The sequence below is a fragment of the Ornithorhynchus anatinus genome, chromosome 7 (genome assembly GCF_004115215.2).
Source record: "Ornithorhynchus anatinus isolate Pmale09 chromosome 7, mOrnAna1.pri.v4, whole genome shotgun sequence".
Classification (NCBI taxonomy): domain Eukaryota; kingdom Metazoa; phylum Chordata; class Mammalia; order Monotremata; family Ornithorhynchidae; genus Ornithorhynchus; species Ornithorhynchus anatinus.
The window spans coordinates 52316964-52341848 of NC_041734.1; the positions used below are offsets into that span (position 1 = coordinate 52316964).

The 24885-nt window shown below is 40.7% G+C and overlaps 1 protein-coding gene across 1 annotated transcript in view; it reads right to left on the reverse strand.

The window, feature by feature from the left end:
- The window catches only part of DOCK10 (dedicator of cytokinesis 10), a 242564-nt gene that overhangs the window by 7183 nt on the left and 210496 nt on the right, over positions 1–24885 (reverse strand). Inside the window, 10 exon segments of the mRNA XM_029069082.2 lie at positions 598–788; positions 2166–2376; positions 5056–5202; positions 15410–15523; positions 15669–15791; positions 16277–16383; positions 18872–18970; positions 19295–19352; positions 21123–21338; positions 24327–24437. Of these exon segments, the coding sequence (XP_028924915.1) occupies positions 598–788; positions 2166–2376; positions 5056–5202; positions 15410–15523; positions 15669–15791; positions 16277–16383; positions 18872–18970; positions 19295–19352; positions 21123–21338; positions 24327–24437 (1377 nt within the window).

Here is a 24885-nt window from a genome sequence, read left to right on the forward strand (position 1 = left end):
CATGGATTATAAACTCACTGTGGGCAGGGAATGTTGTCTGCTCTGTTGTACAGTTCTCTCCCAAGCAGCGCTCTCTGCACATAGGAAGTGCTCAGGAAATACCACTGATGATGACTAACGTCCCATTTTATTGCATTTTACAGATCAAAGAACTAACTAACCCCTAACCAGAGGAATCTTGTCAGGGTGATGTTTTGGAGTACATGTTACCGCTCTTTTAAGGGCAAATCACTTCGCTTCCCTGGGCTTCAGTGACCTCATCTGTAATTGTTATCATCAAGAGCCATCGAGTCTTTTCCAATTCATAACGACCCCATGGATATATTTTCTCCAGAACGTCCCGTCCCCTGCCATAACTGCCATAATCCCCAGTAAACCGGGGATTGAATTCTACTCCCTTTACGTAGACTGTGAGCCCCACGTGGGGCAGAGACTATGTCCAACCTGATTATTTTGTGCTTACCCCAGGATGTGGTATAGGGCTTGGCACACAGTAAGCACTCAGCAAGTAAAAACAAAAAAAAATCTTATTTCAGAGACGCAAAGAAAGTATAAAGGGGGAGAACTTGAGCACTGACAGCTCTGAGGAATAGTTACCTTAACACTGACACTTCCTTGAAGTTTGAGTTGTAGTCTGATCATGTCGACTTCTTCCATTGCGCAAAGCCGTTTTAGTTCAGCAACTTTGTTGGTCATCTCGTCTATTGCTACCTCAATAGGGTTGAGTTCTGTACTCATCTGGTTAATGACTTGTATTCTCTTCTTCACATAGGGGAATAGGTGGCTTGCTGTTCAGTGCAATTTAAAGATAAAGACATTTCCTACACTTCAGTTTCATTTATTTTTATGGTCCTTGAATCCTCTCTATATGACCAAACTACCAATTTCTTCCCTCCCTTTCTTCCAAAATGTATTAAATGGAATCAAAGGGCCATCTTTTAGTTGATAACATCATTGAATAATCAAATGACCCAAGTCTGACCCTCTCATGACCTCCCTTCATACCTCAGCTATCCTGTCAATAGAGATCCTTGGTACCTTCTAAGCCTACCGGGTGACTGTATCTCACTCTCGACTCTCCCGCCCCCATCCCCCTCACTTACACTGTTCACCTGGTTTAGGATCCTCCCTTTCCACACTGGATAGACCACAGCTCTTCCCATACTCAGCACGGCCAAATGGAACAAACAAGGCCTTGCGAGTCAGAGGACCTGGGTTCTAATCCCAGATCTGCCAACTGCCTGATGTGTGACTTTGGCAAGTCACTGGACTTGTCTGTGCCTCAGTTTCCTCATCTATAAAAACTGAATTCAATAACTGTTCTCCCTCCTTCTTAGATTGTGAGCCCCATGTGGGACAGAGACTGTTTGAGGTGATTATCTGGTATCTACTCCCCAAACTTAGTACCGTGGTTGGTACATAGTAAGCATTTGACAAATACCACATTCCTATTATTATTACTAAAAGCCCTCCTAAAGGCTCACCTCTTCCTACAAGTCTTTCCCAATGAATCTCCCACCCCCTGAGCCATATAATTCCACCAGTCAACTCAACCTAAGAACCTTTTTTATGCCCCTCAGCCCTTTCGTGCACTCAATTATTTATTTTGACCACTCTAGCTATAGATAGTTTTACGGTAGTCACCCCCATTAGAGTGTAAGCTCCCTGTGAGCAGGGAACCTGTCACTTCTTTATTCTCTACTTTCCACGAGCTTGTACGGTGCACTGCACCAGTGAGAGCTCAAAAAATGCGACCACTTTTTACCACTTTTTTTGCAGCTGCTTAAACTCCACATTAGGCTTCTGAGGGTGGGAACAGTAAGTACCGAATATCTTGATTTTATTTCCTCGGAGAGGCGTATGTGAAGGTGCAATGGTCTTTGGTCCATATGTACCCACGATGGCTTTCACCCATTAAGGATTGTGTAGATTTACGGACTTTGTACAACACTGGAGGCACTTGTGAGGTTGGGATCTTCCCTTGAGTGTTTCTGCCCCTCACTCTCTGCGCCCCCACTTTAGATTGCTAGCTTCTTGTGGGACAGAGACCGTACATATGTTAATGTATATGGATTCTTCCCAGTCGCTTAGCGCACTGTTTTTCCCACTTTAAGAATTTAATGAATGTGTTTGACTACTATTGCACTTTCAGACAATACACCTACTTGTCAGAATTGTTCGTCTCTTGCACTGCTCTTCGACACCTCCATGTTTCTTGCCCGAGAGCGTAAAAGGCGTTTCAAACACAAAGCGGTTGATGTTGTGATGCATTTCAAAATCAGTCATTCGGTCTTCAGCTTCCTTCTCCTCAAAGAAAGGTGTAACGTAGGTCACTTGGATATAGGCCAGTTTGGGATCCAAATCCTTGGGGTTCACCTGTGTTAACAGTAAGCCATGAAACACTAAGATGCCGTCAAATTGCTACTTCAGGAATATGCTTAGATATGGGGTTGCTAGGTTTGCTCACTGCAGCTTCAGCCCTCCCTGAGCAAACAATCTTCGTTCCAGGAAGCATCCTCTCCTGGAGATAGAGGAAGAGGACCTAGGTAGACACAATCGCTATTGATGGAAATTCAATTCCCGACCCCAAAGTATTTGTAGAAGTATTTTTACTATTAAACAAGATGATTTAGACCATGTCTTCCTGAGCACAGTTAAACAGATCGGGCAAGTTTTTATGGACCGCAATTCATGGTCAGAATAGTTACCAAGTGCTTAATACAGTGCTCTACACCCATTAAATGTGCTCAATAAATACCATTAATTGACTGAGTGATTGAATAACTAAAGCCATTTCATCACCCCTCTGGCTGATACCAAACAAAGCAGTGGGAATAGCTACTGTTCCTCTATCTTTACTTAAATTAATTCATTCATTCAATAGTATTTATTGAGCGCTTACTATGTGCAGAGCACTGTACTAAGCGCTTGGGATGAACAAGTCGGCAACAGATAGAGACAGTCCCTGCCGTTTGACGGGCTTACAGTCTAATCGGGGGAGACGGACAGACAAGAACAATGGCACTAAACAGCGTCAAGGGGAAGAACATCTCATAAAAACAATGGCAACTAAATAGAATCGAGGCGATGTACAATTCATTAACAAAATAAATAGGGTAACGAAAATATATACAGTCGAGCGGACGGGTACAGTGCTGTGGGGATGGGAAGGGAGAGGTGGAGGAGCAGAGGGAAAAGGGGAAAATGAGGCTTTAGCTGCGGAGAGGTAAAGGGGGGATGGCAGAGGGAGTAGAGGGGGAAGAGGAGCTCAGTCTGGGAAGGCCTCTTGGAGGAGGTGAGTTTTAAGTAAGGTTTTGAAGAGGGAAAGAGAATCAGTTTGGCGGAGGTGAGGAGGGAGGGCGTTCCAGGACCGCGGGAGGACGTGACCCAGGGGTCGACGGCGGGATAGGCGAGACCGAGGGACGGCGAGGAGGTGGGCGGCAGAGGAGCGGAGCGTGCGGGGTGGGTGGTAGAAAGAGAGAAGGGAGGAGAGGTAAGAAGGGGCAAGGTGATGGAGAGCCTTGAAGCCTAGAGTGAGGAGTTTTTGTTTGGAGCGGAGGTCGATAGGCAACCACTGGAGTTGTTTAAATTTTGGTCAGGAGTCGTCAACCCAGCTGTGCTCATGAGGACACAGTATAGTGCCCTTACTTCTATGATCTGCGCATTTTCAAGTGACCACACAATTTTAGAGAATTTGAGAAAGTGAAGTGCCAGCCATGCAATAATATTCATTTGCTCATGATCTGAAAAAGGTCCGTCTCTTTGTATTCTGAATTTGAGAAAAAGGGCCATTGTCCGTGTAATGCTCCTTCTTGTTTCAAATCCCTTATTGTTTCGCTATCTTGTAAATGACTGTCGGTGCTGTTCGGTTTAGACTGTAAGCGTTTTGAGAGCACATTCACTCATTCATTCGTATTTATTGAGCGCTTACTGTGTGTAGAACACTGTACTAAGCATGAGGGAAAGTACAACAGTGACATTCCCTGCCCACAATGGGCCCTTAGTCTAGAGTGGGGGAGACAGATGTGCATAAAAATAAATAAAATTACATATATGTACATAATAATAATAATAATAATGTTGGTATTTGTTAAGCGCTTACTATGTGCAGAGCACTGTTCTAAGCACTGGGGTAGATACAGGGTAATCAGGTTGTCCCACGTGAGGCTCACAGTCTTCATCATCCCGATTTTACAGATGAGGGAACTGAGGCACAGAGAAGTTGAGTGACTTGCCCACAGTCACACAGCTGACAAGCGGCGGAGCCGGGATTCGAACCCATGAGCTCTGACTTCTAATAAGTGCTTTGGGGTGGGGAGCAGGTAAGAGCAAAGGGATAAATCAAATTACACATTTCTGACCCTGTTCTTCCCAGGAATCTAGGGCAGTCTAATAAATACTGATAATGCTATTCCTGAACCAAGATACAGGAACCATCATGTAGCATTTACACGAATACTTGTGAAAGTATTTTTAACCTTAGTTTTATGGTTTTCTTCTGTCTTTGGTTAATCACCCTGCCTGATCACCAATTCATAAGATCTTCCTTTTAGCATTAGTTGTCCCCTCAGAAGACACCAAAGCTTGTTCAGTGCTTTGGTTTCCCCGCAACCTCAGAATCTGTTCTTTAGCCTTCCGGAATATAGCAGAGTTAGCCGGAATTGCCCTTTCTTCAAATCAACACAGCTCTATTCTTGGGTCCCTTCGGGGAATCCCAACAGCATTAGTATAATTAAGAATGCATTTCTCAACCCTGTCTTCCACTCATCTGAGAAGAAAAATATCCAGTACTGATTAACAAAAATGTTATCTTGGGAAATCTGCCTGACAAGCATAGGATATGTGGAAGGAAAACAAAATTTAGTTCATTTAGCATAGCGGGAAGTTAGGTTCACTGCACAACCATCTAGTAAAAGAGTTGAATATTGCCCTACTTGATGAGGACTGACAAACAGTTTTTTGCCCAAGGAAAATGGCAAATTTTTCATAGATTCTTCATTACGATATTTTAAAAGAAAACAAAGAAATTATGTTGGAACAGTGTTTTGCCCTTACCTTGTTGGAATCCTGGATTATCTTCACATTATCTGCTCCAAATTTATCTGCATAGAGTTTCAGCAGCCTTTGTGAAATCTCAGAGAGCCCTGTCAGTTTAGGCTCTTTATAGATGTATTCTTTACCTTCCTCCTCTTCAAAAAAGCCCTAGTCAAGAAAAGCATTGAATCTCCAGTTATATAACTAGAATGGATAAATTCATTTTAAAAACATCAGGAAAAAAAAGGCATTCCACTATAGGGGTAGATACAACAATCTCTTCATGATGTTATACAAGCTGTTAATTAGATCAAAGAATCCAGTATTGATGGAGAATACAGCATATTAAGTCTTATTAGACATCAAAATCACCCTAATCGCTTTCTGACAAGGCCAAATAACTTCATGATATATATTTCAGACATGCCTTGAATACAGATTTATGTTTTTCCTGGGGTTTATGTCATGGTTACTGTGCAGCAAAGAGGTTTGTTTGTGTGTGTATATATACATATAAAAAATAAATATATATGAATATATATATGAAAATATATAAATAAAATATATTTTAGGATGTATTTTGAGGAAAGAGAGCCCCCGTGTGGCCAAACACTGTGTATCAGGAGAGCAGTTCTCTAGTAAGAAGCAGCGTGGCTCAGTGGAAAGAGCACGGGCTTGGGATTCAGAGGTCATGAGTTCAAATCACAGCTCTGTCACTTGTCAGCTGTGTGACTGTGGGCAAGGCACTTCACTTCTCTGTGCCTCAGTGACCTCATCTGTAAAATGGGGATTAACTGTGAGCCTCACGTGGGACAACCTGATGACCCTGTATCTACCCCAGCGCTTAGAACAGTGCTCTGCACTGAGTAAGCGCTTACAAATACCAACATTATTATTAGTAGTAGTAAGATATACACACTTGAAATGATCAACCAAGACATTTTTGATATGTGGTGTTACTATTTCAGTGGGATGACACACATTACCTAGCAATTCCAAACGGTGTTATATATTTTCAATGCCAAAATACAATGCAAAATTCCACGTATGAAAATAAGTGAGTCCAATTTTCTTCAAGTGGATCCAGGGGGTGAAGAAGCCCCCATCCTGGGAGCACGTAGGCATAACTACCAATCTGGTCCAGATTCTTTCATCAAAGTTGGTAGAGTTCTGCCTTTAGCCTTTCTGGACAGGGAGGGTGGTCTTGTTGCAGCTGTGTTTTTGGGAAGTCAGGGTGTCATGGGGACCTCCTTGTGTGGCAATGGCAACCAAGGGGACTTGCCAAAAGTCTAGCAGATTCCTGTCCTTTGGGCTCCTGAGGAGTTTCTCCAAATCATGCCTGACCCCTCTCCCCATCAAAAAGGCTCCAGTATTTAGCACTGCTCAGGCAAGACCCGCCCCTTTAGACTGTATAATCTTTGTGAGCAGGGATTACTGGTTATTAAATTTCTTCCCTGCAGAAATTGGGTCTGCTTAGTCTATCGTACTCTCCCAATCACTTAGTACTTAGTGTTTTGAACACAAAAGGTGTTCAGTAAATGGCTCCCAAATCTCTCTCACCTGCCCTGACTTCTCACTTTTTCTGTAGTATTGCATTTGCTTTGCTTCCCAGAAATCAGTCTGCCCAAAGCTGAAATCTTCACTTTCTCCATAAATCCTCACCTCCACCTAACTTTTCCATCACAGTAGACCAAACCATCAACCTCCCCATCTCCCAAACCTGTAACCTTGTCATTATATTGATTCCGTCCTCTCTTTCAACACCCACGTTACTTTTCTTGCTGAATCCAGTTGGTTCTTCTACCGGAACACTTCCAGAATCTCCTCCTTCCTCTCTATACCGATAGCCACTACACTGCTCCAGGAACTAGCACTATCCTGGATTAAGAGGGAAGTATGCATTACTTCTGCGCTTTTCAGTCCATTTTTCACCCTGCTGTCCCAGATAATTTCTCAAATTTCATTCTGCACAATTTCCCCACCCCTCAAAAACTTCCAATGGTTCCCCATCAAACAGACATTCCAGACCATTGCCTTTAAGACAAGAAGCTCTCTCGCTTACTCATCCATTTTCACCTGCCTCTACGCCCCAGCTTGCATGTATCATCTCTCTCAAACCCACCTTATCACTGTGCCTCAGTCTCATCTCCCAATCAACGGTTTTATTGAGAGTTTACTGAGTGCAGAGCACTACACTCAGGCCTTGGGAGAGTACAATATAACAGAGTCAGTAGACATTCCTTGCCCACAAGGAGCTTACGACTGTAGAGAGGGAGAGCAACATTAAAATAAATTGCGGATCTCTTTCTCAAACTCTTCCCTCCTGCTTGGATCTCTCTCCTCCTCAAATCTGTCAGACTACTTCTCTTTCCATCTTCAAAGTCCTTCTGAAATCGCATATCCTTCAGAAGGCCTTTCCCAGTTCGTTTTTAATTTCCCCACCTAGATATTCCCAACAGCCACTTCAGCACTTCTACATCACCTTAGCACTCGGATATTCACATCCCCTCCCCTCCCATACTTCCTCCATAGCAGCTATGAGCATATATCTCGTGCTCTCTATTACCTCCTCCTGTCGGAAATGTATTTCAGTGCCAGGCCCTTTCCACTAGATGGTAAGCTCATCGAGGGCAGGGTACAGTCCCACAAATTCTCTTGTACCCTCCCAATTACTCAATGAACATTAGCGATGTATGTCCTGAAAGGATTGACAAGTGGCAGAATTGCTGATGGAACGCATATTGGATGCCCTGCTTCTGTCTTCCTCCAGTCATATCTCAAAATAGCATGGCAACCAGTAGGCAATAAGTAGAGCCCAGTAAGTCCATAATGGCCATTACCCCTGCAAATAGCAAAGTAGGCACAAGGGATAGATGGCAAACACTGAATCTTCTTTGAGACAGAATCTTGTGGAGACAATCCTTGGGTTTACCCAATTACTATTATATAATACTAATGTTGGTATTTGTTAAGCGCTTACTATGTGCAGAGCACTGTTCTAAGTGCTGGGGGAGATACAGGGTCATCAGGTTGTCCCATGTGAGGCTCACAGTTAATCCCCATTTTACAGATGAGGTCACTGAGGCACAGAGAAGTTAAGTGACTCGCCCACAGTCACACAGCTGACAGGTGGCATAGCCGGGAGTCGAACTCATGACCTCTGATTCCGAAGCCCAGGCTCTTTCCACTGAGCCACGCTGCTTCTTATTATTATAATTTTATTTCCAGTGTCAAGGAGCTCTGGCCTGGAACTCCCTTCCCCTTATATACAACTGACCACCACTTTCCCCACCTTCCAAAGCCTCATTAAGATCACATCTCCCATACACCTCCCCATCAAACCAAAACTCCTCACCATTGGCTTTAAAACACTCAATCGCCTTGACCCCTCCTACCTTTCCTCACTATTCTCCTATTACAACCCAGCCCACACATTTCACTACTCTAACATTTACCTTTTTGGTGTACCTTTTCACTGTGCTTCAATCTCGCTTATCTCACTGCCAACCCATTGCCCACATCCTGCCTATGGCCTGAAATGCCCTCTCTCCTCAAATCTCGACAATTACTTTCCCCCTCTTCAAAGCTTTATTGAAAGCACATCTCCTCCAAGATGCCTTCCCTGACTAAGCCCCACTTTTCTTCATTTCTCACTCCCTTCTGTGTCACCCTTTGCTCTTCCCCCTTCACAGCCCCACAGCACTTACGTACATATCTGTAATTTTATTTATTTGTATTGATAACTCTCTCCCTGCCTCTACACCGTAAGCTTGTTCTGGGCAGGAAATGTGACTGCTTCTTGTTCCTTTGACTCCTCCAAGTGCTCAGTACAGTGTTCTTCATACAGTAAGCTCTCCAAAAATATGATCGAATGAATGAACCCTGATCTCGTCCATCTCGCTGCCGACCCCTATCCCATGTCCTGCATCTGGCCGGAACGTCCTCCCTCTTCCAATCTGACAATTACTCTCCCTCCTTCGAAGTCTTTTTGAAGGCACATCTTCTCTAAATAAGCCCTCCTTTCCTCTTCTCCCACTCCCGCCTGTGTCACCCTGACTGGCTCCCTTTATTTATCCCCCCTCCCAGCCTGAGAGTACTTAATGTACATATCTGTAATTTATTTATTTATATTAATGTATTTCTCCCCTTCTAGACTGTAAGCTCACTGTGGGCAGGGAATGTGTCTGTTTATTGTTATACTGTACTTTTCCCAAGTGGTTAGTACAGTGCTCTACACAAGGCAAGTGCTCAATAAATATGACTGAATGAATGAATTTCCTCCAAGAGGCCTTCCCCAACTAAGCCCTCTTTCCCCCTTCTCCCTCTCCTTTCTGCGTCACCTTGGAGCTGTACCCATTAAGCACTTGACATTCGACCCTCCTTCAGCTCCACTGTACTTCTGTGCATAGACATAATTTATTTTAATGTCTGTCTCCCCCTAAGAACTGTAAGCTCCTTGTGGGCAGGGAATGTTTCTACCGACTCTGCTGTATTGTACTCACCCACGTTTTTAGTTCAGTGCTCTGCACACAGTAAGTGCTCCATAAATACCACTGACTGACTAATTCCATTGACGGTTCTTCTGAAAATATTTCTCAAATCCTGGCAAATCCACACTGAACAGGATTTAAAATATTACAGCTATTCTTGTTTCCTATTCCTAAAGTTTGTCTTTGAGAACTGGGGACTTGAGGATAAAATAATCTGAAAATATAACCCCAAATGCATTTTAGTAGCACAGATCCCATTGATGTTAATGGAAGTAATAAAGCATAAACCTCTTTTTTGGGGAAAACTTTTCTCAGGGTAATTATTTAGGGTCAAATTCAACACATCATGTGCACCATCCCTAAAAAATCCAAACATGTTAAATGTACCCAACCATCTCTCCGCAAAAGACAGAAGACCTGTGTCTAGATTTCTGTGAAAATTTTAGTCTCGCCAGTAGTGACAACTCATTTTACGGTTTTCTTAGTGGATCTTTGACTGAACCAAGGTCAAGAACTGGAAGCTATAACAGACATCAGAGAAATAATAGTAATAGCATTAATAATAATATGATAATAATAATAATAAGCGCTTACTGTATGCCAAGCACTGGGGAAGATACAAGATAATCAGTTTGGACACAGTCCCTGCCCTCATCAGGCTCCCAGTCTAAGTTGGAGGGAGAACAGGTATTGAATCCCCATTTTAGAGATGAAGAAATAAAACTTTTTAGTTTTCTAGGAGCACAGATGCTACCTTCTGACCAACATTTATCGTGCCTACTTGTTTGTTATTAAAAGAGGCAATAAAGAAACTTAGTGCTTTCCAAAAAAAAATCTCTTCTAACTCTTCTCTACATTTCACAGATGTCTTTTCATGTGAAACGGTTCCCAAGGCCCCCAGGGTATACACTTGGTTATTATTCTCTTCATACAAGAGTGACAGCCTGATATGTGTAACAGATCAAGGGGCTTTTCCAGGGTTGGTACAACTGTTGTCAAGTGTGACCTTGGAAAAGTCATGTACACACACCAGGCTCCAATTTCCCTATCTGTAGAATGGGAATGATATCTATCCCTTCCTTGTCTCACAGGGGCGAAAAAACCCCCAACAAGCTTAGTGCTCTATCATCTGGAAGACACTTTGGAGTAATTCACTGAAAGAGGAAATTTTAATTGAGGTCTTTACTGCCAGAGTAATGGACCTTTATTCTCTCATCCAGAAAAGGTAAATGCTTTGTTAGACGTAAATGGGGCGATCTGGTAATTGTCTTAATATTTTTGCTAATCACTTTTAGAAAAAGGAGGTAGGTTGATTTCATTTAAATTTTTCATGGACAGGTATCATTTAAAAATACATTGAATGATGCATAAATGCAGTCTTCAGAAACCAGGGATTTGTTAAAAATCCTTTTAGAGCTAGGATACTGGGGAAACTTTAACAAGCAGTGTGACCTAGTTGAAAGAGCATGGGCCTGGGACCCAGAAGTCCTGGGTTCTAACCCCGGCTCCCCTACCTGTCTGCTGTGTGACCTTGGGCCAGTTATTGAACTTCTCTTTGCTTGAGTTACCTCATCTGTAAAATGGGGATGAAGACTGTCAGCCCCATGTGGGCCATGGACCATGTCCAACCTGATTATCTTGTACCTACCCTAACACCTGGTATAGTGCCTGACACAAATACCATTAAAAAGACACAAAAATACCACCCCCCAAAACTGAAAATAATACAAACTCATAATGCCTCTATATTACACTGAACTGCTTTGAAAGCAAGGTCATCTTCTGTAAAGGAAAAATAATGGATATTTGGGACACCACCTAAATACAAGGGCTCCATTTAAAGACTTTATTGTAGACTGATATTTAAAAAGGATTTCATTGACAAAACTAAAATCAGAGATCCTGTTTCCATTTTCCCTCATGGAGTTATGTGGTCTGTTAAGTTGCTTCATGAGCCAAAGGACAGTTTGCTATTGGCACTGCGAGTTCAATAAAAATAACTCTTATGAAATACTAAGCCCTTTTTACCTTAGTTGGGAAACTAAAAAAGCTAGAAAACAGAGGTATAGACTCCCATTCCGAGAAAGGACACCCTAAGGAGTTCTCCATCAACTTGTGTGTGCTTAAAACACTCTGGACACATTATCATTTAATATTAGAATTTTATTAGTTTTGCCTTTACCCAGACTTTTGAAAAGGGTGAATGACTACAGCAACCTTGGGAAATATGTTTTCCTGGTTTCTGCCCTCACTTCATAGTTTCAAGAGACTCAAAGTCTCCAAAGGCACTGCTGAATAAACAATATCACAGAATGAGGCTGAGGCTGGTTATTTGGCCAGTTTTGAGAGAGATGGGAAATGGAACAGGAAATTACATTTTATATGATAGTAAAGAAAAATAGTGGAACTAAAGGTATAGTGTCTGCATGTGCAAAAAAAAAACGCATTGGGAAAATATGTTTAGATCTTACTGAATGTAGGGTATTTCACCCACACAATTTTATTATATCACATCTCCAGAAATGCTACCTTAACCCTTGAGGTATTAGGTTCTTCTATTGACCACTGATATTTAGGTAGGAGAAATCCACTGCTAATATAACCTCTCGGGTACTAATATTAATATTACTACCACTGCTAATAGTGTTATTTGTTTAGCACTTACTATGTGCCAAGCATTATATTAAGCACTGGGGTAGATACAAGATAATCGGGGCAGACATAGTGCCTGTGCACATGGGATTCACAATCTGTGTAATTTATCTGTAATTTACTTTATTGCATGTCTTCTCTGTAGAGGAGCTCCTTGTGGGCAGGGATTATGTCTTCCAGCTCTGTTGCACTGTACATTTCCAAGCAGTAATCTGCACACTATAAGTGTCCAATAAATACCTCTGATTGATCGATTGATTGAGGGAGATCAAGCATTTGACAGATGAGGAAATTGAAGCACAGAAAAGCTAAGCAGACAAGTAGAGGAGCTGGGACTGGAACCCACATCCTCTGACTTCCAGGCCCATGTTCTTTTCACTAAACTACGTTGCTCCCCGCAAGTGGGTTGATTATGAGTTTAAGAAATTCCAGACTCAGTGTATGGTCTTATAAGAGCAATGCAAGTTAAATATATTTTGTTTTGCAGATTTTATGTTATTGAATTGATGAGACCACTACAAAATACTGGTATCCTCAGAAAACAGAAGTGACTTCAGAATAACTTACTGAGGAATCTGAAAAACAGAAAGGTTATTAAAGTTTAAATGATGATACTCAAATCTTACTCTTCCTCTCCTTTCTTACATTCCACTTAACGATTTACACGTATCCCTTCATTAGGTGATTTAAAGAGTCACTGCACTGAACTCACAGTGCCCAGAGCTTAGAACAGTGCTCAGACCTTAGAAGAGGGCTTGGCACATAATAAGCGCTTAACAAATACCATAAGAAACTTAATGAAGATGGAAAATACTGGCTTGGGGTTGAGTAAAAGAATAGGCTTAGAATAGTACAAAAAGGTATACTGTCAAAGAGAAATAATTGCACTAAGAACACAAGTGGAAATGAAAGGAATGTTCTTTTTGGATAATGTCTCAATACAGTGATCTACACCAATTGAAAAATTGCCTGAATACCTCTCCCACATAAAAAAGTCATTTAACAACAAGAATATTTTACTACTGATGCCAAAAATAAAAAATATTATAGTAAAATAACAAAAATCAATGCCCCAAAAGCCACATTAGGGCTAGGTTAGGGTTAGGCTTTAGGGTGTAGGTTAGGGTTAGAATTTAGGTTAAAATTTGATGTTGGTTTGGGTCAACATTTGGCATGTCACTGATTTAACGCTTGATGTTTAAGTGCATAAAAGCTTAAACCAGGATAGTCCCGGTTGGTGATGATTTTGTTAGAGTATCCAAATGATTTGTTATTGATTCCAAGGTTTCAGGCATTAGGCAGTTCATTTCTGCCTATCGATGCTCCCCAATTGCCACTCAATTTTGAGATGCATCTTTTGAGACCCACGCCCAATAAAAAAAGAAACTCTTGTCCTTAAGTGTGCTAAGTTGTTCCAAATAGTCATCACAACACTTCTATGTTGACTTCTGTGAGTCAACCAGACTGGAGAGCCTTGGGACTCTCAATCTCCAGGGCACGAACTGCGGAAAATGGACGGTACAAGCAGGAACACTTCTGCAGATGTTCTGGGCTGCCTCGCTCATCCTAATCACCAGGGCAAAAGTTACATCACTCTCGTTGCCACTTGAGGCTAAATTCCAGTCCTCATATACACATGGATATCTGTAAGTGTGTTTAAGCATACTGCATATTTGTGTGGTAGATGAATATATTGAAGATTTTAAAGGAAACAAGTGTGGGTAAGGAGTTATGCTGGAACTGGAGTGAACAGAATTTGGTTTAAGAAACACAGGATGACCCCTAAATGAATGGCAGCCGGGTGATCTTGCCTTTCACATCAAACACTGAATTGCACAAAAAACGTTAAGGTTCAGTAAAAATGCACACAGAAATGAGTGAAAAGTATTAGAGCATGCAGAGGGAAAGAGAACTTACCACAGCCTGGAATAATCAAGACCAAGAGAAGAAAAAAGCAAATGTCTACATTAAAAATCAATTAGGAAACCACATGATTCATTTCCCCCTTTTTACAAATCTTGATTTTTGGAGACTGAGTTTATTAAAACTGTAGGAATAGTAGCTCTCTTTTTATAGATGGTGGGCATTACTATATGTTCTGTGTGGAAAGTCAATGTTATAGGAGCATTACAATGATTCTAATGGTTTTTTTTGGATAGATCTCAATGATAGTACTCGCTCCCCAAGGTAAGGAATGACTTGTGTCAAAACAAAAATCACTCTTGGTGGAAGAAGGAGAGAAATCCCCAACACACCTATATGAGAAGATCCAATGGGAGTTAAGAGTGAAGAGTGAGAAGTAGAGAGGCCTCGTGGATAGAGCATTGGCCTCCAGAAAAACCTGGGTTCTAATTCCAGCTCTGCCACTTGTCTATTATGCTACCTTGGATCACTTAACTTCTCTGTGACTCAGTTCCTTCATCTGTAAAATGGGGATAAAGACCGTGAGCCCCATGTGGGACACGGACCATGTCCAACCTGATATTCTTGTACCTATTCCAGAGGTTAGTAAAGGGCCAGGCACATAGTAAGTGCTTAATAAATTCCATTTTAAAACAAAAAAACCCAAAACAACAACTAGCTGGTGGTGGACTCTCCAGCACCATTCACTCTACAGCTGAGGGGAGGAAAGTTAGTCTGAAAACTCCTTGTAGTTAGGGACTGTGTCTACCTTCTGCAGTGGACTCTACTTTCCCAAGTGCTTAGTACAGTGCTCTGCACACAGTAAGTGCTGGCAAAATACAATTGATTGATTGAAAGAAGGAGAATTTGGGGACATTCACAAACCATACTAGTTTCCCTTCATTTTTCAGTCAATGTTACTGGGCTTTAGATGACCAGATCTTGCTATTCTTTTTAGCTACGTTTCTTGGTTTATAATGGTTTATAGTGGAAGAAAAAGACAATGGATTCAAAGTTCAAAATATTCTAACATTCTAACGGCATACAAGCTCTAGTGACTGCTTCCCAAATGAGGCCTGGGCTTGAATATTATGGGAAAATAATAGGAAATAAGTCAAAAGCCAATAGCAAGTGTAAAATAACAAATGAACTAGTACAAATAAGCTCTAGACTTTGAGAAGTCTGACACTTTGGTTTTCCAAATATATACTCAAGAGAAATGCATTTTCACCAATACGAACACGGGTCTGCTGAAGAAGGAAGCCAACCTATACCAAGCTACTCTATTGAAATGGACCACTGGGTGAGTAAGGTGTTTGCTCTTCACCTACCTGCCCATAAAATGCCACCCGGTAATAACGCCCAAACAGCCGCTTCTCTGAATTCACCACTTCTGCAACCTTCAGGTAGGACCGATGGATGTCATAGTAAAGATCGGAGAGCTTCTAGGATGAGATTAGTGAAAGCAAATATCAAGATCGTGAATTGGAGGGTTCTGTTCAGCTGAAGTCTGATACAGTGTGAAAGCTCTAAAACTTCCATTTCTAGAAATTTGTTGCAAGTGAAAAATCCATGTTTCGTTAAACTTACTTTGAAATCTCTTTGCTTCTCGAAGACCGCAATGATGGGTTTGTTGACATCAGCAATGAGCTCATACCTTTCAGACTTCCAAAGGTACTCAACACACATGTTCAGCTGCTCGACTAGGATGCTCTGTATTTCCAAACATTAGAACATGATTAAACTCAGGTATTATTGATTTATGCAGTAGTCATTGCATTTGCTCTTCTTTCAATCAACATTTTACTTTCTGGGGGGCATATAATAAAATCTCTTGACCCATAAACCGTTTTAGTTGCTTACAAAAATTTTATCAGCTTTCATCACCACAGTAATAAAGCATCTAACAGTAGTGAACACCACCAACCAGAAGAGGTATCATTCCAGAGTGTTGTGTGTCTTATTTTCCAGTTCTATTAAATTGCTTCTATTTGATCACGCAGCCTGATTTGTTTTTGAGTCTGGCTTACTTTGTATATGGTCCTTAACCAATGGGCCTAATTTAGTTTTCAGGTTTGAGGAATTAAACTTTCTTGACTCTTTATGTGTCTTTTTAAAAAAAACACCTCATTTAGTAAAGCAAATTTACTTGAAACAGTTAAATTTTGATTGTATATTTAGATCGGTTTGTGCCTGACCTCGTTATATGGGGTATCCTGCATTCCTGAATCTTCCTTCATTGCTCCTTCTTCTTTAATATTTGGGGTAATGCTCAGGAAAGCAGGCCAGCCCATGGAGAATAAACCTTGGGAAAACAGAGATAAGTAAATCAATTAGTAATTCCTAAAAATCTTGCTCAAAGGTCTTTTACCACACTATTATTTGAGTGGTGATTTATCAAAGCTTAAGATAATGTTTTTGTGGTGCACTGCTTTTATGGGTTGCTTACTGCAGGTATGCCAAAGTTTAAGTGTAATAAACTTAAATCTGAAATTACTCTTAGACTTGATCTGGTTAGCTGTAGTCTGATTTTCATAAACTCCTTATAATGTACATATATACATACCCCCACAAACATAAAGAGATTAATAACAAAGAGTTTTTTATTTCAAGCAATGTTTTTTCTTTAGAAAGGATGAAAATATTTGACGTTTAATGAAGAATGACTCCATGATTACAATGTATTGTGTTGTCAGAATTGCTCAAATTTATGCTTTATTTTGTCAACAACTGTTTTTTCCTTTAGGCTGAAAAGGGCTTAATCATTAAGGAAATGAAGCTCGTTCTCTTAAGCAGCATACTGATTATCAATAAAGAGAAAGGACAACTGGAAAATGATTTATTTGATTTTTTGCTAGTCTGTATAGCAACAACACTAAAGTACAAACAATAAAACACATACCTAGTGTGGCCAGAAAGAGCACGAGACTGGAAATCAGAAGTCTTGGGCTCTAATCCTGGCTCCTCGAGTTGCCTACTGTGTGTCCCTGGGCAAGTCTCTTAAATTCTCTGTGCCTTAGTTTCCTCATATGTAAAAATGGGGGTTAAATATCTCTTCTTCTTCCCCCTCTGACTCTCAGGCCCCTGTAGGATGGGAACCGTGTCCCACCTGCTTGTGTTGTAAACTAGCCCAGTGTGGTATAACAGCATGACCTATAACAGGCCTGAGAGTCAGAGGACCTGAGTTCTAATCCCAGTTCCTCCACCTGCCCGTTATATGACCCTGGACAAGTCGCTTAGCTTCTCTGGGCCTCAGTTACCACATCTGTAACATAGGGGGATTATGACCATGAGCCCTATGTGAGACAAGACACGTGTCCAACTCGATTATCTTCTATCTACTCCAGTACTTAGTAGAGTGCTTGGCACATAGTAAGTGCTTAACAAATACCATTAACAAATATCATTATTATCATGACTATTAAGATTAGTCACACAGTACATACATACCTAGGCACTGAAATAGGGGATGGCCTCAAACAAGCATCCTGACTTTCCTGAATTTAGACTTCTGAGCTGTTTTTTTTAATGTTATTTCTTAAGTATTTACTATGTGTCAGGCACTGTACTAAGTACTGGAGATAGATAAAAGGTAATAAGTTTGGACACAATCCATGTCCCACATGGGGCTCACACAAGCTTAATTCCCTTTTTTACAGTTGAGGTAACTGAGGCACAGGGGAGTAAAATGACTTGTCAAGTGTCACACACCAGAGAAGTGGCAGGGCTGTGATTAGAACCTAGGTCCTTCTGTCTTTCAGGCTTCTGCTCTAGCCATTAGACAGCACTGCTTCTTATTTAATGGTGGTGCAGTTACCACCTGATCTGCAAGGGCATTTGAGGTATATGGGTGAAACACTCAATGCAGGTAAAAAATAACTGTCACTTTAGGGCTATCAGAACAGTAGACTGGTCACCCCTGAAATTTCATTCCAAACCTTAATATTGTAAATGTAAAATACCATATCCATAAATTTCCTTTCACCGTTCACACATTTACAAGGCTAACAGTTGAAAATGAAAAACCGCGACAGAATTGTCAACCGTATTACAGACCATAAACTTTGATGAGAACAAGGTTTTACAAGCAAAAGCTACGCCAAGTTAACTGTAGATTAATTTGTCCATAAACTCCTTATAGGAAATGCTATGAAATTACTGTAATGGCATATTTTTCTTCAAGTATGGTTTATGTGGAATTTATCACTGGGGGAACATGTTTTGCCCAGTCTAATACTTACTCCAATTTCAGTTATATAAGAAACCTTTCAAATTGAAAAAAATTTAGATCATAGTTCTGGTTTACAGTCCCGTCTTTTCTCATTATGTTTTGTGAAAAAGAAATTGGATTTTTTGTTCCACTAAGACTGACCCAAAACAACGCTGCATATAATACTCCAATGTACACTTGACTTTTAGCCCATCTGATTCTACGTGGAGAGAATTGATCATAAATGAAAAAAAAATCACAAGAGCAATTTCAAAGCACCCATCAATTTCTGAATGAAAAACCCCAATGGAGTCCCACGAGATGTCAGCCTGCAGATTAACACCACTGACATTGGCTAATCACGGTTCAATTTGTTGAAGATGTTTAAAAATAACAGCAAAATCAACTTCAAAATTCTCAAAACACTTCTGAACTGTAGGAACTTGCTAGGTTCATGCACGAAGTCATCTATGATTCAACTTTGGAAAACTATTCGACGGACACATTGGAGACTTAAGAAGTAACTCAGTTTCCTAAGAAGGGTTATTTGAATCCCCCAAACAGCCATGGTTAGAACACTCACTTCCTCCATTGTGAGTTGTTAGTAACTGATTGCTATCACAGATGTGAGCATCTTCCAGGAACACAGTTGATGTGCAAATCTTTTCCATTTTCCAGTAACCTATGGCAGTGCAAGATGATGTTAAGATACTACTATTGATATGTGTTAATTCATGCATATTAAACACTATATCACTCATAAAATAAGCATGCTCTTTTAGCACTAGGAAGCTTATCATTCAATTAGACTTGATATAAAAATGAATATGGTTATTTATTATTTATTAGTTATGTTTTCATTTAAATTTGTTTTTTTACAAGTTAAAGCGGTTAGAAGATAACTGAAACATTTAAATGTGGTCTAGAAAAAATGGAGCCACTTAAAATTCATTCAATCATCATATTCGAGTATAGTTAATGCTTTATCGTTATAATTTTATCTTACCCTTTCTTTTCAGGTATTCTGCAATGAGGGCAGCTATATGGATATAACACATAGCAGCCTATGAGAAAAAAGAAAAAAGTTAAATAGGACATTCTCACTCATTTTGCCCAGTAAACCTATTATCGTCCAATATCAGAAAAAGAGAAGTATTTAGGTTGACAGTTAATTTTGTCTAGCTACGTTTTTAAGAGGAAACTAACGTTCTCTATTAGATTGCAAAGATTCAGGATAAAAACTAAGAATGCTTATTTTGGCAGAAAGAATAATTTTCTGTCTCTCATGCCAGAAATATGATTGAATCATAGGGTTGGATTGAAATGGATCGAAATTCTTTCACAGCTAGCTCACTATGCATCTCTAGAACACTTTTCTTTACCACTAGATTGTAAGTTCCATTAGGGATCACATCTACTAACTCTATTATATCACATTCTCCCGCAGTACAGTGCTCTGCACACAAGAAGCACTCAATAAATACCATTGATTGATTGGCTGATTATTAAGCTCCTCTGTCTCTCTCCCTTTCTAGAACTATCTTTGGTTTTCAAAAGATGCTATTTAGGTTGCGATTCTATCCAAGATTAAAGTATGCCTTAAAGGACTAATCTGGAACTGCCGTTCTCTTCCTCACTTTGTGAACCTAGATATATTTGTTGCTGCACTGGCGAATTTGTCCGACACAAGTTTGTCTCTATTTTTTAACCTTACACTTTTGATATTCTAAGCTTCACAAAGCCTTCGTTCAAGGAGAGTTCGTGACCTCTCATGACTACTTCCTGCCGGACTGGTCCATCTGTTGTACTGGTCTCTCGGTCGACCCTTGCTACGTCATATTGTTTGAGACCGTGCTACAGAATGTCTGTAAGTATTTAGTTCTGCCCTTTCTGCCTGCAGGGATTAGTCAGTCGATCTTGTTTAACTGAGCCCTCCCTGTGTGCAGAGCACTGCATTAAACACTTGGGAGAGTTCAATATAACATAATGAAAGTCTACCAAGCCCAAAAAGGTCCTGGTTATTTTCTTGGTGCATCATAGTATTTTGCCTCTGTTTGGGACCAGAGACAGGTCATTGAAGACAGATTTGTGCCCTTGTGAGCCCAGCTGTGGAACTGGATTACATTCATTCAATTCAATAGTATTTATTGAGCGCTTACTATGTGCACAGCACTGTACTAAGCACTTGGAATGGACAAATCGGCAACAGATGGAGACAGTCCCTGCCCTTACAAAGCAGGGATTCCCTGCAAACCAGGATGGTACAGTGCAACTGCACCTTTTTCTGATGAACAAACTAGAGTTTAAAAAAGTAAACTCATCTCACCATATCACCTTTCAGGCCAGTTATTGCAGAACTTCACTAGAGAACACATAGATTAATTCACATGACTTCAAAGAAGAATTATCCCCTGCGGCCTATCTAAGTCCGGCAGAAATGCACGACGCTTCTTCACTCTACCGTAAAGGTCGTGAAGGTGTTCCAGGGAGAGCACTGGGGAGATGGGGGACATTTCTCTTTGTCATCCAACATGGTTACTCCTCCACAGCCACCAGTGGCTTAAACACATTACACCTTTTAGTGGTATTATTCCCTGAATGTTGCACTTGAATACAATTTCAGTAGGATGCAACGATTAATGATATCTTATACTACAAACCTGGAGTGTCTCGTGAATGGCACATTTAAAATTTAATGGAAACCACCTGCAAATTAGCTCAGTCGATTTAAGGGAAAACATTCTGAAACTTCATCAGAAATACTCTGCATCTTATCAACCATTTTTAAGAGGAAAGATACATGGGGAGCGAACAACAAAGCTCTTGGAAATCACCTCAGATAAGTCTCCATTTCTTGCATGTATCTTGGCCATGCTTTCGAGCCATGTCCGTCGGAGTTCGGGTGTGCTTGCGTAGGAGTTTGCGAGGCTGTATTGGAGGTCCACCAGCATCTCTGGATCTTTCTCATGCTCTTTCATCTGAGCTGTGGCCATCAGAACCGTCCTTATGCGTTTAGTTAGGTCTTTCACCTCAGCTGGGAAGTTATTACTCTTGGGGAAAAGATAAAAGCATTAGGTCAGTGGCAATTCTCTGGAAGCTAGTTCAATATCTACTACTAGTTATCGAGAAGCAGCATGGCGAAGGAAATAGAGCAGGGACCTGGGAGTCAGAGGTCATGGGTTCTAATCCTGAGTCCACCCCTTGTCTGCTGTGTGATGTTGGGCAAGTCTCTGTGCCTCAATTACCTAATCTGTAAAATGGAGATTGAGACGGTGAGCCCCACATGGGACAGGGACTGTGTCCAACCTCATTTGCTTTTATCTACCTCAGCACTTACTAAAGTGCCTGGCATATAGTAAGCACTTAACAAACACCATAACAATAATTATTATTATTACTAAAATATATAGATTGAGCTCTCCTCGTGCTATTGAAAATATGGGCAGGGCACAACAATGCAATAATTTGCACTTGGTTCTATGAACTTTGGGCCTTTGGTATTCGCTCCAACCTCAACCCCACACCATTTATGTATATGTCTGTAAATCATATTATAAATTATTTATTTATATTAATATCTGTCTCTGCCTCTAGATTGTGAACTCACCGTGGGCAGAGAATATGTCTACCAACTCTGTTGCACTGTACTCTCCCAAACACTTAGTACAGTACTCTGCACATATTAAGCACTCAATAAATACTGCTGATTGACAATTGGATTCTGAAAAATTTTAGAACTTATTAACAGTATAACTTCCTTCAGGTTTTTGGCTCATGGATTCAATCTCGCAATAATCAAATCTACCCCAGGACTTAACCAAGTGCTTAACATGTAGTAAGTGCCTACTAAATACTAGCAGTAATTGTTATTAATCAAATCAGTGCTTGACTTTTTTTGTACAAGTAGATGAGTGAGAGATGTGCTCATTAATTAATAAGAGAGAAAAGAAACGGGGAGGGACATGAAATTATCGCATCATGAGGGGGTGGTTGTAATGTCCACACAAAAGGATCTGTAAATATGGCTCAGGATGGACAGGCTTGGGGAAGAGAACAGAGGCTGGAGCATAATTAAGGGGTCTAACATTGATTTTATCCCTTCACAATTCCCACAGCTCCCTCTAAGTTTTAAACTCTCCTGCTGTTTGGGTGAGAAGGGATATGCAGGGTGCTGGGAATTGAGTTGGAAACAGGGTTGCGAATGAGGCCAAGAGTAAGAAAGCATCTGAAGACTAGCTGAAGGTAGATAGGAAATGGAATCCGTCAAATTCAAGGCTGAGCAAGGCCTGGAATAGTGCATTTCTGGATTTTAAAATTACTGAATATTTTATTACCCATAATAATAATAATAATAATCTTGGTATTTGTTAAGCACTTATTATGTGCCGAGCACTGTTCTAAGCGCTGGGGTAGATACAGGGTTATTAGGTTGTCCCATGTGAGGCTCACAGTCTTAATCCCCATTTTACAGATGAGCCCACCGGGGCACAGGGAAGTTAAGTGACTTGCCCAAAGTCACGCAGCAGATAAGAGGCGGAGTCGGCATTAGAACCCATGACCATTGACTCCTAAACCCGTGCTCTTTCCACTGAGCCATGATGCTTCTCTACTTATTCAACTGCCTAGCTGAAAAATCTTTTTAGCTGAAGAGTAGGGAATTTGTCCGAGTTGCCATTCAACTTACACCTCTGTAAAAATCCATTGCTAATATTACTCCAATTAAAATAAATTGCCAGCCTATTTAACACTTGATTCTCAGACTTTCCAGGGATTTTATGTCATGAGAAAGGTAAAAAGACTGTTTATTTTACTTCTAAAATGGTGGGACTGAATAGGGCAAGAGAGATTAAATAGACTGTGGGCCCCTCTGCTAGATAGATATTGTTGAGGGTTGGATGATGGAAAAACAATACTAGAAACCACTCTGAGATGAGGGTCTAATTGGGGAATATTAGTGCCACCTAATAATAATGATATTAATATTATTATAATAGACGAGGGTGCCCCCTCGTCTCTCCCGACAAGCAGCGTGACTCAGTGGAAAGAGCACGGGCTTGGGAGTCGGAGGTCATGGGTTCGAATTCCGCCTACCACTTGTCAGCTGTGTGACTGTGGGCAAGTCACTTCACTTCTCTGTGCTTCAGTTACCTCATCTGTAAAATGGGGATTAATTGTGAGCCTCACGTGGGGCAATCTGATTACCCTGTATCTACCCCAGCGCTTAGAACAGTGCTCTGCATATAGTTTACGCTTAACAAATACCAACATTATTGTTATATCTGCTGTGTGAATTCAACAGACACCTCATTGAGGAGGTGGAGTTGTCATTCACAATTAGTTCATGTCATCTCCTAGTGGAAAGAGCACAGGCCAGGGAGTCAGAGGACATGGGTTCTAATCCCTGCTCAGCCACTTGCCTGCCCTGTGATCTTGGGCAAGTCACTTCAGCTCTCTGTGCCTCAATTTCCTCATTTGTAAAATGGGGATTAAATCCTACTCCCTCCCACTTAGTCTATGAGCACCATGTTGGACAGGGACTCTATCGGACCTGATTATCTTGTATCGACCTCAGCGCTTGCATTGTAAGAGCTAAAAAATACCACCATTATTATATTCCAGTTCTCTCAGAAAGCAATTTGAATATTTTGTCAGGGAGTTTGGATTAATTTATTGATTTGTGGTGCTCACAAATTTATCTCTGATATCAGTAACAGCTCTAAGGATTTAATCATTTCTGGGCCAGATATTTACTTAATTAATGTGCTTGAATCCCCTAGCAATTTTGAAAGCACTATCAAAGTTTCTCATTATAGAAAATAGCACAGAATTTTTTTTTAAAAAAAGCATCCAAATGTATAACTGGATAAGAAATAACATTATCATCTAAATAACCCTTAAATTTCTTCTTCCACATCTAACAACTCTATTGCTTTTTACTTTCCCAAGTTCTCCCTCTAGTTACTCTGCACAGTAAGCACTTGCTAAATACAAGTGACCCATCAATTATTCTGATTAGAAGTTGACAAAAAAAATCTTACTTTCATCTGTTTGTCTCCATTAGCAAAATTATTGGTAATTGCAAGGGAGTGTTGAAACCGAGGTCCTCCAATTCCTGCATCAGCAATTAGCTGACTTACAGCCTTGATGAGCTAGAACCGAAGAGAGCAGCAGGATAGGTCAGTCAGGAAACAGAACTTTTAAAAAATTCATACGGTTTGGTGGATATAAACGAATTTCCTCTCCAAGACCAATCATGATCATTGCTTCAAACTGTTACTTTAGACTGTAAACTCGTTGTGGGCAGGGGATATGCCTACCAATTCTGTTTATCGTACTGTTCAAGAGCTTACTACGTGCTCCGCACACAGTAAGCGCTCAATAAATATGACTGGAGTACCATCCATTAATAAGAACCGTGGAGAATCATCTAATTTATTCTTACGATGGTAAACCGAGCATATTTCCTTTTGTGAGAAACTCTTCCTACTAGCACACTTAAGTCTGCCAGAATGTACATTTTCACTTGGTGTTTCGGCTAGAACGTTTGGGCCAGAACGTTCGTCTGACACCGTGCATCTGTTTGACTACAGGAGGTTG